This window comes from Euprymna scolopes, chromosome 19 (genome assembly GCF_053919585.1).
Source record: "Euprymna scolopes isolate OS-2025 chromosome 19, ASM5391958v1, whole genome shotgun sequence".
Lineage (NCBI taxonomy): Eukaryota > Metazoa > Mollusca > Cephalopoda > Sepiida > Sepiolidae > Euprymna > Euprymna scolopes.
Window position 1 is genome coordinate 91,404,145 of NC_136500.1, and position 16,342 is coordinate 91,420,486.

The window sequence follows — 16,342 nt, forward strand, 5'->3', positions numbered from 1 at the left end:
AAATTAGCAAGACATAGGTCACTTGATGAATTGTAAATCATGGCTAATTAGAACAAAACAGAATCTTTTTTTTTCTATTTCAAGCATAATTCTGTCTAAATGTAAGAAATTTTTTAGCACATGGTGTTACAGTTTTTCCTTAGTCTAGGGGTATTGGAACACTGCAAACATATCAATAAAAAATAAGAGTAAAAAAGATAATTTGAAAAGAAAAATAAATTTTTATTAACCAAGATAAAGAAAAGCAAAATTAAAAATAGTAAAGAAAATGAATTTCAATTAGGTGTTTATAATCTATAGTGTAAGGCAGATAACTCTGTTTTCTGGTTATTTCCCTTTTGATAAAGGAAAAGGTTTTTAAGTGATGTTTGTTTTTTGATCTTTTAGACATACATGCTCTTGGTCAATTATAATTCACAAAAATCTATATTTACCAGTTTGTTGAGGAAAGAGATTTCTTCTCTGTATCTGGTTCATTGGTTATTTTAACGACTCAAGTTTTCTTATAATAGATTGGTCGCGTCTCGTTTGTGTCCTAACGTCGTGTTATAACTGAGGTAAAAATAACGATCATTCGCTATTTATACTTAGACGGTTCTAGAAAGGACAAAAAAAGAATTTTTTGTTCTATCTTTTGAAAATCTCCAGAGATGCTAATGAAAAAACGTTTTTCATTCAAATTCTTAAGTAAAACCTTTTATATTATTTTATATAATTTTTTATTGTTATTTCCTTTTAATTAAGTAATTCATTTTTATTATTATTATTATTATTATTATTATTATTATATAATATGTTAAGTATTTTTATTTTGTTATAATTAATAATAATATTTATATTTTATTTTTATTATATGTTATTATTTGGATAATTAATATTATCTTTCTTCATATCAAAAGGGGAAAATATATTATCCCATGACACATGATAAGGTTAAAAATTGACAAAGGCATTGCGACTTCATTGGGACTGCGAAGGGCCTCACAAAACAAAATAATGCCTAAAACTTTGAATAAAGATCTTTTAAAATTTCATCAGAATATTTAGAGGAAAAATCTCTATTTAAAGAAAAGCAGCCTCTCTTAGCTGGCAGCAGACACAAATAACTGAAGCGTTTTTACCTGAAACTTAAACACCTGTCCACCATAAAAGCACTTCTAACTTCACAGTATTAAGTCCATCAAAATGATCATTGAAACGGTTCATTATTTCATCTTTTTTATTGAACGTAAAAAAGAAATAAAACACAATCTTTCAAAGAACTCTACTTTCTGCCAGGAATCTTTTCTGATCACTGCTTATGCAAAACAAATCATTAACATAACCCAACATGTTGCACCTTCACTGTTCCAGATGTTTAAAATAGAGACATTATGAATCATGCCTTGACTGATGTTAGAATCTGTTCAAATCGTTTTGTTTCTTTTATGAGACCATTCGCACATGTTTATGACATATCTATTTTGTGTTAAAATATATCGAACAAAAGACTTAGAGAAACAAACGTTGATTCACTCGACCTAAGTATAATAATAGAAAACTATGTGATCCCCCGACTGATGCCTTTGTCATGTTTTTTTTTTATGGGACTGGAAAGATTCATGTGGTTAACTAATTACTAGTGATGGGATGATTCCAATATTTTCCCTGATTCTGATACAATTACCGATTCCGTGCTAAATTCCTGATTCGATACAATTTCCGATTCTTTATAAGTCTCTAATTATTTAACTATAAGATTGTTATTTTCCCCGATTTTCGTAAAAACACATGTTAAATATGCAGATATTTTCCTGAATGTCAAAATACACTTATGGAGGATGATCTATCGATTTTAGCTTTAGATAATTTAAAATCAATAAATATTTATTATTTTATCATTACTACCAGCAATGGAAGATTTTGATTTAAACAAAATCAAATAAAACAAAAAAGATAATTAAAAGAATCGTTTTGGCATTGGAAAATAGGCATCAATTTTTCCAATACTCCAAATCTTCCAATTCTCAATTCCGATTAATCATCGCGACACTATTATCTCAAGCGAACACTTTCTCACAAGGATATGGAACATCCAGCTGTTCTTGTTACAGCTTGCACTGGTACTGCAGCCAGTAAAATAAATGCCACCACACTTCACACAGCTTTTCATCTTTTGATTTTTCATGGCAGATCAAGAAAAACCTTTTATCATAAAAATCTAAATGATCTACGTACAAAGCACAAAAAGTTTTAGGTTTTTATCACTGACGAAATCTTCATGACTGCCTATGCTGAGAGTTTAACATTCACAATTAACAAACATGAATTCGAATAAATACACAGTCAATTCGAATTGTAAAACAAATCTGAATTAACATGTTCTTATTTACTTGCCTCTCTATGAGGGTATAGTTAGATAATGGTTGGATTCTCATGTATAGAAAGCACTTTTAAAAAAAGTTGCCTGCTTACTAGTTTGTGGCGTTATATTGTAAACCAATCGCATATATTAAATTTTAATCTACGAATATATAATCAATATTTGTCAAATCTAGTCTACGAGAGTTGCTTCCCTTGTACTCTTAGCCCCAATCAGTTGTAGAACTGTTACCTATTTTGACCATTTTAAACCCCTGGCCTGATGTAAAATATTGGACTAAAACAGCCAAATGACATAGTTTCATGACAAACTATGCCATAATTTTTATAAATTTGGTGCCATTTAAAACCCCCATTTAGACACCTGTATGAATTTTAAGAGAAAAATAAAAATTAACCCCCAAAAGGTGTTTTTCACCCCTAAAACACCCTGGGGCTCAAGCCTCAGAATTTTCCCAGGGTCAAATATTATGGTTCCAGATGTATATCCATGTGATCTTACTTTTGGATAATTTTCAGCAAAATCTGATGGTCGGAAAAGATTCTATGTCCGGAAAAGTGCTATTTTTGCCCATTTTGACCCACTGGAGACGCAAGCAGAATTTTTATAAAAAAATCCAAGAATGTTACATTTCCTTCCTTGGGTAGTTGTAACTTCATGCTAAATTTCAGAAAAATGTAATGAGTAGTTATTGAGAATTTTGGGAACGAATGGACGAACAAACGAGGGTGAATTTTAAGGTCGAAATCTGACTAAGTTAGTGGACCAATATTAGAAAATGTATGATAATGATTGGTCTTTAATATTGACTTCATAGAGAGAAAAAACTATTTAAAAAGGTTTGTTTTTGTGTTAATTTATATTTCTTTGTACAGACATCACCAATATTTAAGCTATGTTCACTGATTGTTTGATTTTATGCGGGATGATACCTCTTGGCACGAAATAACCCTAGATGAGTTGATATGCTGTTAAACCAAAATAAAATTTGATAAAATATTAAAAAGCAAAATCTACAATGATTATTGGTAAAATATTTTTTATACATGTAGCTGGGGAACTCCTGTGAAGTTAATATTACCTTGATACTTTCTCCTTCAGAGGAAACAGGGTCAACCCGCCCAGCATGAATGTCATATTACAAAGCAAAATGTTTTGTAATAGTAAAAATGTAATACTTTTTATAATGGTAACAAAAAAAGAAATAATAGTTTGATGTTAGTTATCTCCCCTTCAACGACGGGAAAGTGTGGCACAAGATTGAGAAGAGTGGAATTTGAAAAGGAAGAGCGCTTTGGCTGAACAGCCCCATTAGCATCCCTGGTAGGTGATTAGCAATAAACTAACTTCTCATCAAAGGGCTCAAAAGCAAAGCCTGCGAAGGTGGTCTTCCTAAAACTGCGCAGGACTGTACCTCATGCTGACAGAACAAACCATCCTCAAAAAATAGCTCACTGCTGGTCTGGTTTTGACATGAACTAACCGTTAAGCATTGGGTAGTAATCGCAAAATAATGATTAATACCTAAACTAGATGTGGTATAAGCCTCCCAAAATTTTTATTAGGTTGATTCACATGAAGGTTAAAATCTTCTTGAGTTTGAAGGCTGAATCCTTGCAAAACATGGTAATAACTAAGAATAATCTAAAATTTAACACTTTTACTATGTTATGGCTGATGGAATAAAAACAATTGATGCTGATGGATTAAATAAAAGGTTCAGATTGAACAACCAAGATGAGAATATTAGAATACAAATAATCGAGCATTATCTAAAAAAAAAAAAAAAAAAAAAAATTGAGACAAAATAAAGTACTTTTCTCTCACAATGTTTAGAAATCCTCATTTTATTTTGTTATAAACTTTTATTGTTTGTTGTTTCCAGGGAATCTCTCTTAGTTGATGATCAGCTGGATGATACTTGGGTCACAGTGTTTGGGTGAGTACCACCACTCTTTTTTTTTTTTTTTTTTTTTTTTTTTTTCCAAGTCTGCCCTATATTTTTGACTAGCAGGGGTACCCGGCATTGCTTGGGTGTGGTGAGGCGTGTGTGTGTGGATGGGAGGGGGGGTAATATAGCAGTAGGAAGTCCGGGTGGAGTGAGGTGTTTGGGGGAAAAAAAAAAAAAAAAAGTGGTAGTAGGCAGACAGGCTTGAACATGTGACGCGAAAGCGGAAAAGAAAGTGAAAAAAATCTGATGTCTTACCAATGCTCCATGATGTGACCGGAAGTTTGGAATGTTGAAATTAAGTAAAGTCAGTCCAATCTATATGATGCCTTACAAAAATTGGCTCACAAAAAATCGAACACTCCTTGTACAAAACTGGCCAGTTTAGGGTGAAGGAATTAATGGTTTTGGCCAATTTTTCGATATTTGCCGTCCGAGATGTTGAGCTTCAAAATGATACCAATCTTGTCAGGACCCGTTGTCTCTGTTAAGTTTTTGCGAGACATACAAACATACATACTACATACATTTAAACAGACAGGTTAGATTATATTATAGACTAGCGGGGGTACCCAGCGTTGTGTTGGGGGGGGGGTAGATCAAAACCTAAAATAACATAAAAAAACAACGTTGGCCGGGTGTGTGGAGGTGTAAAGAAAAAAAAAAGACATCTAACTCGCTCGGCCAGGAGGAGAGAGGAAGTGAAAACTGTCTTAATTTAATGTTTATGAAGTGAAATTGACAGGTGTGAGAATTTAATAAGGCCAAGCCAGTTTCTGCATATTTGTTTGTTTTCCCCGCCAAATGAATAGCGGTTGTCTGATATAACAGGTTTTCTTCCCCAGCACGGCTCGACATATAGGGCCCGAGAATACAAATTCGTTTTCAGTTTCACTTTTTTTATACTGAAGAGCCAAAGACACGCGTGGGCCAATAAATTTGGTGAAAATCGCGCATAAAAGTTGCCCAAATTAAAGATACATGCCGAGTCGTTTCGTAAATCTTAAATATTATCATCCTGGTAGCATATGAAAAGTAGTTCTCGGGTTGGTCGCTCATTCTATGTCCAGAAAAATAAGAATGAGCGACCAACCCGAGAACCACCCCGAAAAAAGCCTTTGCCAGGCATACACACACTAACACACATTTTGCCTTTTATATATATATATATATATATATATATAGAAGACCATGTGAATTTTGTGTTTCTTTATCTTGTTAATGAACTAAATCTAAAGATTTAAAAAAAAAAAATCACCCAATAAAAAAATATCCAACATAAAAATCCCAAATTTTTTGTCATTACTACATTACTATTTAATACTGATACAAAGATTTTATTCCTGTTTCATCATACATCCCTATATTGCTCAGTTATTTTTTTTTAACTCGATACTTCTGTTTATATATGCTGTAAGTCATGATTTTCTCTTTTAATTGTTTAAATTGTGTTTGAAATTTAATTTTTTAATTGATCAAATTTTTTCCAGGTTTACTGCAGTTGCTGCCTCTTACATTCTTGATCAGTTCTCTCAATATGGAAATATCCTCCAACATGTGGTGAGTTTCAATCTCTTTCAATTTTTAATAAGAAGTCGTTCTATTGGAAATTTTACACATGCGCAAGGGAAAAATGATCAGAGGGGTTCAGCTAATGTACTTCCTAACTTCTGCTGTGTCTGCTGCCGAAAGCGGTCGCAAGGCAAATCAGTTCCTTCACTTTTATTGTTCTTCAGTATTTCGATTGTGAAACGATTTATTGAAATAAAATATAAGAAAAGGGCATTATTGAAAAAGATACAATAAAAATTAACAAAATTATACAGATAAAAATAGCACAATTAGTCTTTAGTTGCACTTTTCTTAATTAAAATTTTTGAACATGTTTTCAATAATTCTTAAAAAATAAAAAAAACAAAAAAGAGCGCAAAAAATGTTTTCAATAATTAAAAAAAAATAATTTCAATAATTCTTAATTAAAATATGACTGAAAAACTTTTCAATGATTATTATATAAAAAAGAACAATTGGAAAAACGTAATAAAAAAAAAAAAAGTACATGCACAGGGGAGATATAGATGTGAAAGATAAAAAGCGAAGGACTGATTTGCCTTCTTATCGCTTCCAATAGCGGACACACCAGAAGTTAGGAAGTACATTAGCTATCAGAGGCAATGACCTTGTCAAGCGGATGCAACTGCAAAAATAAATAAATAAAACAATGAGATTAACATTTTAAAACCAGTTCCTTGGCCTCTATGGCTATGATCAAAATGAGTATCTGTTCTGACCTCGATCATTGGAGGGGAAATCCTTCTAGATTAAGGCAATTTTTATTTTTGTTGCTTTCCAGAAGCCCCTTTTTGGGAGGGCTGGATTTTCCCCACATTAAAAACCGACTTTGTGTCTAACTCTGCCCTCATGGGGAGGCAAATAAACAGGAACATTTTAAAAACCAGATATAAACATAAAAGTCACAAAGTACCAACCCATGGTGCAGGTCCTCTGGAAATTGAAACCACAACACTTAATTTTTAACTGTGCATTCTTCTACTATACAACAGCAAACATGATATTTCCTCACAGACAATAGCTGTAAAAATTGTTTAGAGTTGACATTCGCAGTTCTCTAATATCTCTCAGAAATCCAATTGTTCTTGAACTGAGAACTCTCAACAAACTGATTGGAAAAAGCTTTCTAGGGCTGCATGTCTAGAAAGTCGTTTTTCTTTCATCAGGTCTATTGAAAGCAAATCTTAACTTGAGATGTTTAAATTTTCATTTTGTCAGATTTTTTTTATATATATATTTAATTTTTTTTTTTTTTTTTTTTTTGGATTTATTAGTGATTTTAAATAAATGCCTTTCCATTAAGTTTATTTATTTTGACTTTAAAATGTTATTTCTCTTTTGTCATCTCTTCAGATTTCACCTGAAGGAAACTGGATGCACATTCATTACCAATCCAAACTGCAGGCGAAAAAAGCTCTGAGCAAAAATGGGAAAATATTTGGGGAAAGCATTATGTTGGGAGTAACACCTTGTATAGACAAGGTAAGTAACATTTCTAACAAGTTGTATTTATCCAAATATTACTTGGTGGTATCTTTACTTGCATTTCCATTTTTTTTTAATTATATGTATTTATATATTTATTTTCCAAATGTTTTATTACAAAGGGAAGTAACTCTGTATTGATGAATGCAATTATACCCTTCCTTTTTCTTTTTAATGACATTATGAAAATAATTTGGATCTGGTTATTTACTGGAAGGCTTTAAATCAAATTATATTTTTTATTATTCTTAATTTGCTGCAACAATCCACCAGAATAACTAGAATCAAATGTTGATTTTGTAGAAAACTATTGATGACAAAACTTGAGAGAGGGACTAACTTTACTTTATATATTAGATATAAAATGTGTGTTTATATTACACGATGGACTATGAAATTGTTCATGTCTGTTTCAAATTCTATCTGAGCAATTCTGGTGGTTTACATGCTTGTATTGTCTAGAACGATATGAATGGGCAATTTCTTCCGGCTATGGTGAAATAATTTGGTAGCGAAAAAATCTCATTGTTTGCTGAACATTGGAAAGGTGCTGGAATAAAATGTACACAAGATGGTGATGCATATTTTTTCGGTCAGGATCAAACTTTGAGTAGTGGTAACAAAACAACAACACCTTCTTTTGAGCAACATTCCATGGCCTGGCTTTTAAGCTTCTTGTTTTCTTATTTCTTGTTGCCAAAATTTGATGAGGATAAGGGGATAGGACCTCTGGTTTCAAGGCCTGATGACTTGGCTTCTATCATGGCTGGAGTATAATTTTCAGAGACCAGAAGGTTTACACCATTGCTTCTTATGTAGTGTTTAAACTGGTTAAGGAGCCCTTTTTATCCTGGGTGCCGGCCTGCCAGTATGTGTTTTAATTTTTCTTCATATTTTTATATATGATTGTCTGTGGCTTTTTTATTTATTATTCAAAGCTATCATGAATTAATGAAGGAGGTATGTTTTATGTTAAATATGTATTAATTATGATGCAAGACATGTCTTTGCAAAACTAAATGTGTTTGAAGCTTCAGTAAAAGATCAACTTATTGTGAAAATGTGTTTCTTTAATGTCTGAACTGAACAGCTCCTTGAATATGTCCAATTCCAGTAAAGGCTAATTCAAGCATCCGTCTTAATTTTGCAAAGACAGCATTCAAAAGGGGACTAAGGAAGGCTTTTTGCTTTCATTTCAAGATTAAGTGCCTGATGATTGGGCAAGAGAATTGTAGGTGTTTGTCCAGAATTTCCCCTTCATTAAAAAAACGAAATTTTATGATGTAGATATCCATAACTGAACAAAAAGATAAAAACTCACATGAATTGATCATGTAGTTTTACTTTGATAAAGAAAATAATTTTTAAACGATTAATGGGAAATCATAGACATTACAAGGCTGGTCTTGCAAGTTTGAATTATTGTAGAGTTATCTGCACTTGTCCTTCAAGATGGCTTACTCCTAAAATTTGATTTTCTTTGTTAAAAATAAAACTTCCTGATCAATTTACATGATTTTGGGAATATGCCGTATTTGTTTCGTCATGGGGGAACTTCGGACAAGAACCAGATTTTCTTGTCCAATCAGATAAGGCTGGTTTTGAATACGAGAGGCAAAGTGAGATGATCCATCTTAAGAGGCAAAAGGAAGTAACTTTTTTATAATGGATAAAAATAACTTGTGCTCAATCAGATGCTATGAATTGTTTACGGCAATTAATACATACTATTAAACAAATGCCATTCTTGATTTCTTGGTTTTTTACTTACAATGTAGGAATGATTTGGAGCTTGTTAAAAATAAGGGAACATTTTAATATTTATGCTAAACCTTTGCCCACAAAATAAAACCATATTCTGAAACAGAATTATTTATATATAAATATAATAGTGTGTGTGTTATTTTGTGTGTCACGCTTATATCTTTTTTCTTCCGAGTGACTGTCGTTAAATTGTTATGACATTCCATTTCATGTAATAAATAATTTTACCAAGAATTTTTCAGAAATTTTGGTTTCGGTTTCCATTATAACTGAAAGAACTCAAGTTATATATATGTATATGTTTATTTTCTTCACAAGTTTTGGTTTCGGTTTCAATTCAAGCTGATGCACTCAAGTCGTATGGATATATTTTTTATTTTTGAAATCAAAGTACATAAGAATACGTATAATATATAAGAATCGATAGAAAATTGACTATAATAATATATACGGAATCTGCATAAATTAGAATATCATATTTAAGCATATTTTATGATCGGGCTATGCTAGGCATTCCTGCTAGTATATTATTAAAATCAAAACTATCACGGAATTAAAAAACAAACAATAACAAAAAACAATTAAGTGTGCTTTTTTTAAAAGTACTATGCAAAATAACCTTATGATTTAAATCCCATGTAGATGAGCAGTAGATAAAGGAAATTGAGCACTGTTATCACAAATATGATGTAACTTGAAATAAGACCCTTTGACCTTTTCACGTTATTTCATTTTCACATCTATTCATTCAGATGAGTAAATATAAGTAATAACTAAAAAAGATGTTTTTTTTACTCCAAAATACTAAATCTTTCTCCATATTCTATTTTTTGTTCCTTTCAGGTTATCATGGATGGCAACAAAGAAAATTTAAACACCAGCTGTGCTGTGTCAAGTTCTAGAAATTTATTCCATTCTACTCCAATTGTATCTAAAACACTTTCTCATTCTTTGGCCAGAAATACTCCGGGCACTCCAATTGGCAGTCCAAATGTAAAAACCATTGGTACTCCCAGAGCTTTACACCAGAAATCAATAAATCAGAATGAGGTAAAAAAAAAAATATATATATATATATATATATTTTTTTTTATTTCTTTCTTTATTTTTTTGTCCATAATTCTTATGAGTTCCTAGAACTCTTTAAAATTGAATGTTTTTGGTAAAATCATATGGAGGAAGCGAGTGCTATGTTCAACAGTGACGGAAGTTTGAAAATACAAACGAAAGAATTATATTTGCTACTGAAACAGTAGCAGAAACTCCCTATGAAGTAAGCATCAACCAAAGATATTCTTTAGAAGAAACAGCTTACTTTGTAGGCCTCTATATAATCATGTTTATCGGCCGTTTTCACTTGTGGTGTATTTAATTTCAGTCTGAACGTTTTTTTTTTGCGAAGTGCCCTCCCCCCTGATATAAAGCCTCATTATCTGAATTACATTTATATCAAATGAACTGTTCCATATAATCAAAATTATATGATTAACGGCTTAGCATTTCCTATGCTGTACACAAGTTTAGCATTTTTCGTGTCGTGTAACGTCTGAGTGTTTCACATTTTCATTGAATGAAAAAGAAATATATAAAATAAAAAATAAATAAAATTAAAAAGAATAAACAAAAATAAATATTTTTCTTGCACAAGTCTCTCATCTTCCTTATCTGTTTTTCTTGGTTGATGTTTTAGTCGATCTCTTTTTCACCATACCATACAAATCTGGTATATAACATGACCACATCCTCAATGCATCATCAACGCTCTGATCCTCATCTGGCATTAATAAAAATGGATGGCTCTTGTCTCGGGGAAGCTCCAGGTTTTGATAAGCTTCTGGGCTTGACCTTCACTCCTGACCTGAAATGGAACACGTACATCAAGTCTGTTGCCAAGGTCACTGGAAAAATGGTAGGATCCTTCTACCACTCCAGAAGATATCTCACTGCTGATGCAATTCTCTATCTATATAAAAGCCAAGTACGTCCAAGGATGGAGTACTGCTGCCACATCTGGGCAGGAGCTGCTAAAAACAGCCTATTCTGTCTTGACAGAGTACAAAATAGACTTCGTGGGGGATGCCCTTTTCTCTTCCCTGAAACCTCTCTCTCACAGAAGAGACATTGCGAGCCTGTCTTTGTTTTATCATCTGAGCTTCAATCCCTGGTCCCCCCCTTGCCAATCTTTCACGAAAAACACCCGTCTAGCTGAAACCACTGTCAAAAATTTTCCCCACTCTTTATCTGTGACAAAACCAAAGCGTAGATTCCATGAACAAAGCTTCTTTCTTAGAAGTGCACGCCTGTGGAACTCTGTTCCGTTTGTCTGTTTCCCACCTGACTACAACCTGGATGTCTTCAAGTCCAACATAAACAAATTCCTGATGAATCGCCCCCTTAAGTAAGACACTTTATCAAATCTCAATACTAACGTAATAACCCTTATCCCCAAGTGGCTTCCAGGCCTTGATAAGTGGTGACCACCTTGTAAAAATAACTAAAAAAAAACTTTCTTCCAACCATTGATCTGTTTGCCGGTGGAAATTCAATTCTGGGTAGTTTTATCTTACTCACTGCTTGGGTAGTCTTGACACCGTGGTGTGTGTGTCTGGGTCTTAGTTTTTCCATGTCTTATATGGTAGTAATATGATACCGGCCGGCATCAGGAAGAAGAGCATCCAACCCATGAAACTTTTGACTTCCTTAATTATGAAAAGACAGGGCTCTACATTGCGAGTGAAACAGTTTCATGTGTGAGTGATTTTTCAAAGTGGCGACTAGAAATAATGAAATGTTTATCTTTTGGCGATTGTATTTCTTTCACCGACAATCTTCCAAAGCTCATTACTGAATAAAAAATATCTTTTTATAAAATGAGCAAAGTCAAATTATTTTAAAAAAATAAAAAGTTTAACAAAACAATATACTTTTTTTTTTTCTTTTCTTTTTTTCTTTTTTTTTTTTTTTAGCAAAAGCTGTTTAAAAAAACATCTGAGGAAATTCGAATGTTTATACGTTCAAGTATCAACATAAAATTCAGTGTATATTTAGAATTATATTTATTAAAAAATACAAAAAATCTTTGATGTACATACTCGTCATATAACGTCAAAAATCATTTGGGTTCGGCTAGTAAACGAAAATATTTAGTTATCAAAGGTCAACTGAAGATAAATTTGTCCGTAGAGCCCTGAAAGATAAAAAATCACATGAATTTAGGTAATTCTTTGAATTACCTGTGTTGGTGAATTTTAAAAACAGACTTAGATCTGAAATCACAAAATAGATTGAATCTGAATTGTGTAGGGATATATGTACGGAATACTTCAATTATATAGCCATATTGAAAGAAGTAATGAATGCTTGTATTAGTAGATGTAGGACAGTTGAAATAGCATGGTTGGCAAAGGGAGTTATAAATATGAATTTTAGAGAAAGAAAGATATTTGAAAATAGGTTAGTTTGGAATCTAAAATCTGTCAAACATATGCTAGTACATAAAACTAACCTGAAAACTGAATATGATGATGAGTGAAATACAGTTATTTTAAAAAATGAAACTGGTTTGCAACAACTATGTCTATAATGTTACATGTGGGTGATTGTTGAGTTCACATAAATTCAGTCTTTTTTTTTTTTTTTTCCTGTGGATTTGTAATACAGTAGAGCCCCGGGATACAGCATTAAAAATTAGTAACAAAATACAGTACAGTATATAATACACATATCTATAATCAAATAACATTATAAATAACACTGTAAGGTGGGGCAAATACTGTAACTAGGGGCCGGAAAAACATTGTATTCCACATTGTAACCGGAAAAAACGTATCCTAGGGCTACTGTATCCCAGGGTTCTACTCTGTGTTTTAATGATGGTTAATTCTGAATTCCCTGGTGCCCAGTTTGGAAGCAGTTCTGCATTGCAACTATATATGGTGATATAGACATATTGAATAAAGTTCTGGATATACCTACACCTCAGTGGGAGGTAACAAAGGAAAAAGCAGGCCGAAGAAGACATGTAGTGGCTTTGTTAAAAATGAGCCTCATCAAAACCAACATGATGGAAATCACGTTGTATTACCATGGCCAACATGCAACGAACATCTGATGTAGAAAAGACATACTAAACAAAGAGCTGACTCCTAAATTCAAGACCTTTTAGCAACTTACTAGGTTTTTCTGCAGTAAAGCTTATCAACTTGTAAATTCAATCCTTTCTTTTTAAAAAAAGGAAGCAAAAAACATGGAGGGAGAATATGTTAAAACTGTCTTTATTTACCCCACCCCCATCCCCCAAGAACATTCAAAGTCAGTTTTTAAAGTAGGGAAAATTCAGTTCCCTTAAAAATAGAAGCAATCTGGATTTGAACAAAAATAAAAATTGCCTCAGTCTAGAAGGACCGTTCATTTCATTGCCTGAAGACTGAAAATATAAAGTGCAGCATCTGAACAGATACTGCACTTTGCTCCAAGCCAAACAGACAACTTCTGTAGCACATCTGTCTTCCCTGCAAGTATAAGTAAATCACTAAACAGATCTGTTTTTTACTTGCCAGATGGTGAACTCTTATTCATCTCAACCAAGATCTGTTCAACAGCAATATGTGCTATTTGACTACAGATAAGGAAAATAACTCAAAATATTAAGTTTGTGTCATACTCCTGAATTGAGTATGCTTACAGTGCACTGCAGACAAAAATTGCTTTGCCATGTGGCATAGCAAAGACAACCATAAATGATACTCGTATAGCAAAGGATACCGTAATGAGCTGGTCACAATATTAGCTGAGTCATTTTTCTAACCTCTGTTATTACGATAATTTGAACTTCCTGGACAATCTTTGTAAAAATTCATCGAGCAAAACTTAGTAAACATAATAACCAAGATAAGAATAGTAGTCTGAATAATTTGAAAAATTTTCTAAACTTTCAAATTAAACTTAAAAAATGTTTTCAAAGATGTGACCAAATTTCTCTATTCAAAATTTGCACTAACCATGCAGCACACAGACTTTATAACAACTATCAATAACATTGCACATATACCTTTTTTTTCTCCACAAGAGGCTGACTCCTCGGGTTAATACCACCATTAAAATAAGAAAAAAAAAAAAAGAACATTGTTTACCTGTATGAATGTTGTCTTAATAGTGAAAGTCTAAAAAAAAAAAAAATGATTTTAATCAATAAAAAGTTATATAACATTCTCAAAAATATAACCAAGTTTATCTATTCAAAAGTCAAATATGTTTATTGAAAACAAACTGACCTTTTTTTTTTTTTTTTTTTTTTTTTTTTTTTTTTTTTTTTGTATATATCTAATTAAATTTTATTTTATCTTCAGGTTTTCCAGACTGCAAGAATTCCACAAAAAAGCAATGATTTCTTGTCTAAAGCCATGGAATATGTATTTGGCTGGTAACAACGGATTCTCTTAGCATAATAAAACTTTTGCTATGGATTTTGATATGCCCATCTTCTACCTACTTCACATACCTATATATGTAACAAATTATATAGATATTAAGTTACTTTTTTGTTGATGCTATTGTTTTCATGGATAATATTACAAAACAAGAAACAAAATACAAAGTGAAAAATAACTCAGGCTGTCTAATGTGTGTGTTTTTGTTTCCATCTCTGCAAACTAAATATTGTGTGTTTTGCAATATCATCTATCCCGGTTCTTGTCCAGAATTCACCCTATATTAAACAAAAATAAAGAAAAAAGAAAAAAAGAAAGATGCACACACCTGTAATGAAACAAAAATATATTCTAAAAATTATGAAGGAAATCCTTTTTAAGTGATTAATGGGAATTCGTAGGCTTAATGATAACATAAATCTAGTAATTATGAATTATTGTTGAGTTATCTCCCATTGTTTGTATAGATTTTTTTTTTTTCCAAAATGGTGGGGGAGACTGTCATTCCTCGCCTAGAATACTTATAACATTTGATTTTTTCGTTTAAAAATAAAACCATTTTATCAATTTACATAATTTTTGGAATATAACATTTTTCGTTTTGTCACATCATGCAGATTTTTCTTTATTTTTGTTTTTTTTTATGTAAAAGGAATTTTGGGCAAGAACCTGTATGCAAATAACAACAATAATGAAAAAGTAGCTTAATACTTAACATTCGGTATACTGTCGGAAATAAATTTCCAATATTATATACATACATATACGCACACATGTACATACGTACACAATGTGTATTAAAAAATTGATAGTACTTGAGATGTAAATATCACAAACTCCACTCAAACCAAATGAAAGTAAACAAGCTTATTATTGAACATAAGACTCATCCCTCTAAAATTTAAGTGAAAAAATCCAAGTTATGTGAACTTAATGATTTCATAAAGTTTCAATATGTTCACTGCATGAAAACCATGTTGTTTGTACATATCCTCTTGTTCCTGCGCAGACTACATTTAAATCTTTTTTTTTTTTCTTTTCAAATTTGCCGTTGGTGACTTTTTAGAACTCTTCTCTCACAAATGTGTGCTGTACAGTCTCCTTTGCTTCTGTGCGAGCATACTTCAAGTCACCAAGGGCCATTTTTAAAGCATGCTCACAGACGGTCAAACAATATGCCACTTCTATACCTGTAAAGAGACATCAAGCATTAACAAAATAAACATTTTCAGTTGGTTAAACAAATGCAATTCAAATTTGAAGTTGTTTGAAAGGAGATTGACAGTTATTAGATTATAAAATGATGTTGTTTTTTCTTTTTTGTTTTTTTTAAACATCCTGTATGTATGTATATATATTACACATTTGACATTTTTGAATAATTTAGCTGTTAAAACTCAATCCACTTTAACTTCTTTTGTGTTCAGAATGACAGGCTCACTTCATAGAATGCAGAGTTGAATGTGATATGGAAGTTTGCTAACCTTTTGAATAACCTTTTTGTTTATTATTTTACATGAATACGACACATTCTGCTGATTGAAATGTACATTTTATGAACGGAAAATTCTTTTATTAAAGATTCAAGGAAATTTTTTTTGAATTCTGTTTTCATTTTTAATGGCTAAACATTGAATAAAACTTTTCGATATGTCTGAGCTAGGAACAGTATACTAAAAAAAAGTTCACTGCATTGATTAATAAATATTCATATACATGTAGCCACTACAAAAAAATAAGTACTTATGCAGTGTAAGGACTGTACGATCGTCAGGGTAGCTC

At 31.9% G+C, this 16,342-nt stretch overlaps 1 protein-coding gene across 1 annotated transcript in view; it reads left to right on the forward strand.

The window, feature by feature from the left end:
- The window catches only part of LOC145239835 (nucleoporin NUP35-like), a 42,911-nt gene extending 26,756 nt beyond the window's left edge, over nucleotides 1–16,155 (forward strand). The window contains exons 7-11 of the mRNA XM_080103382.1: nucleotides 4,248–4,301; nucleotides 5,801–5,870; nucleotides 7,236–7,364; nucleotides 9,975–10,181; nucleotides 14,480–16,155. Coding sequence (XP_079959508.1) covers nucleotides 4,248–4,301; nucleotides 5,801–5,870; nucleotides 7,236–7,364; nucleotides 9,975–10,181; nucleotides 14,480–14,557 — 538 coding nt within the window. The 3' untranslated portion in view covers nucleotides 14,558–16,155. The remainder of the gene's footprint in view (nucleotides 1–4,247; nucleotides 4,302–5,800; nucleotides 5,871–7,235; nucleotides 7,365–9,974; nucleotides 10,182–14,479) is intronic.
- Nucleotides 16,156–16,342: the final 187 nt, after the last annotated feature.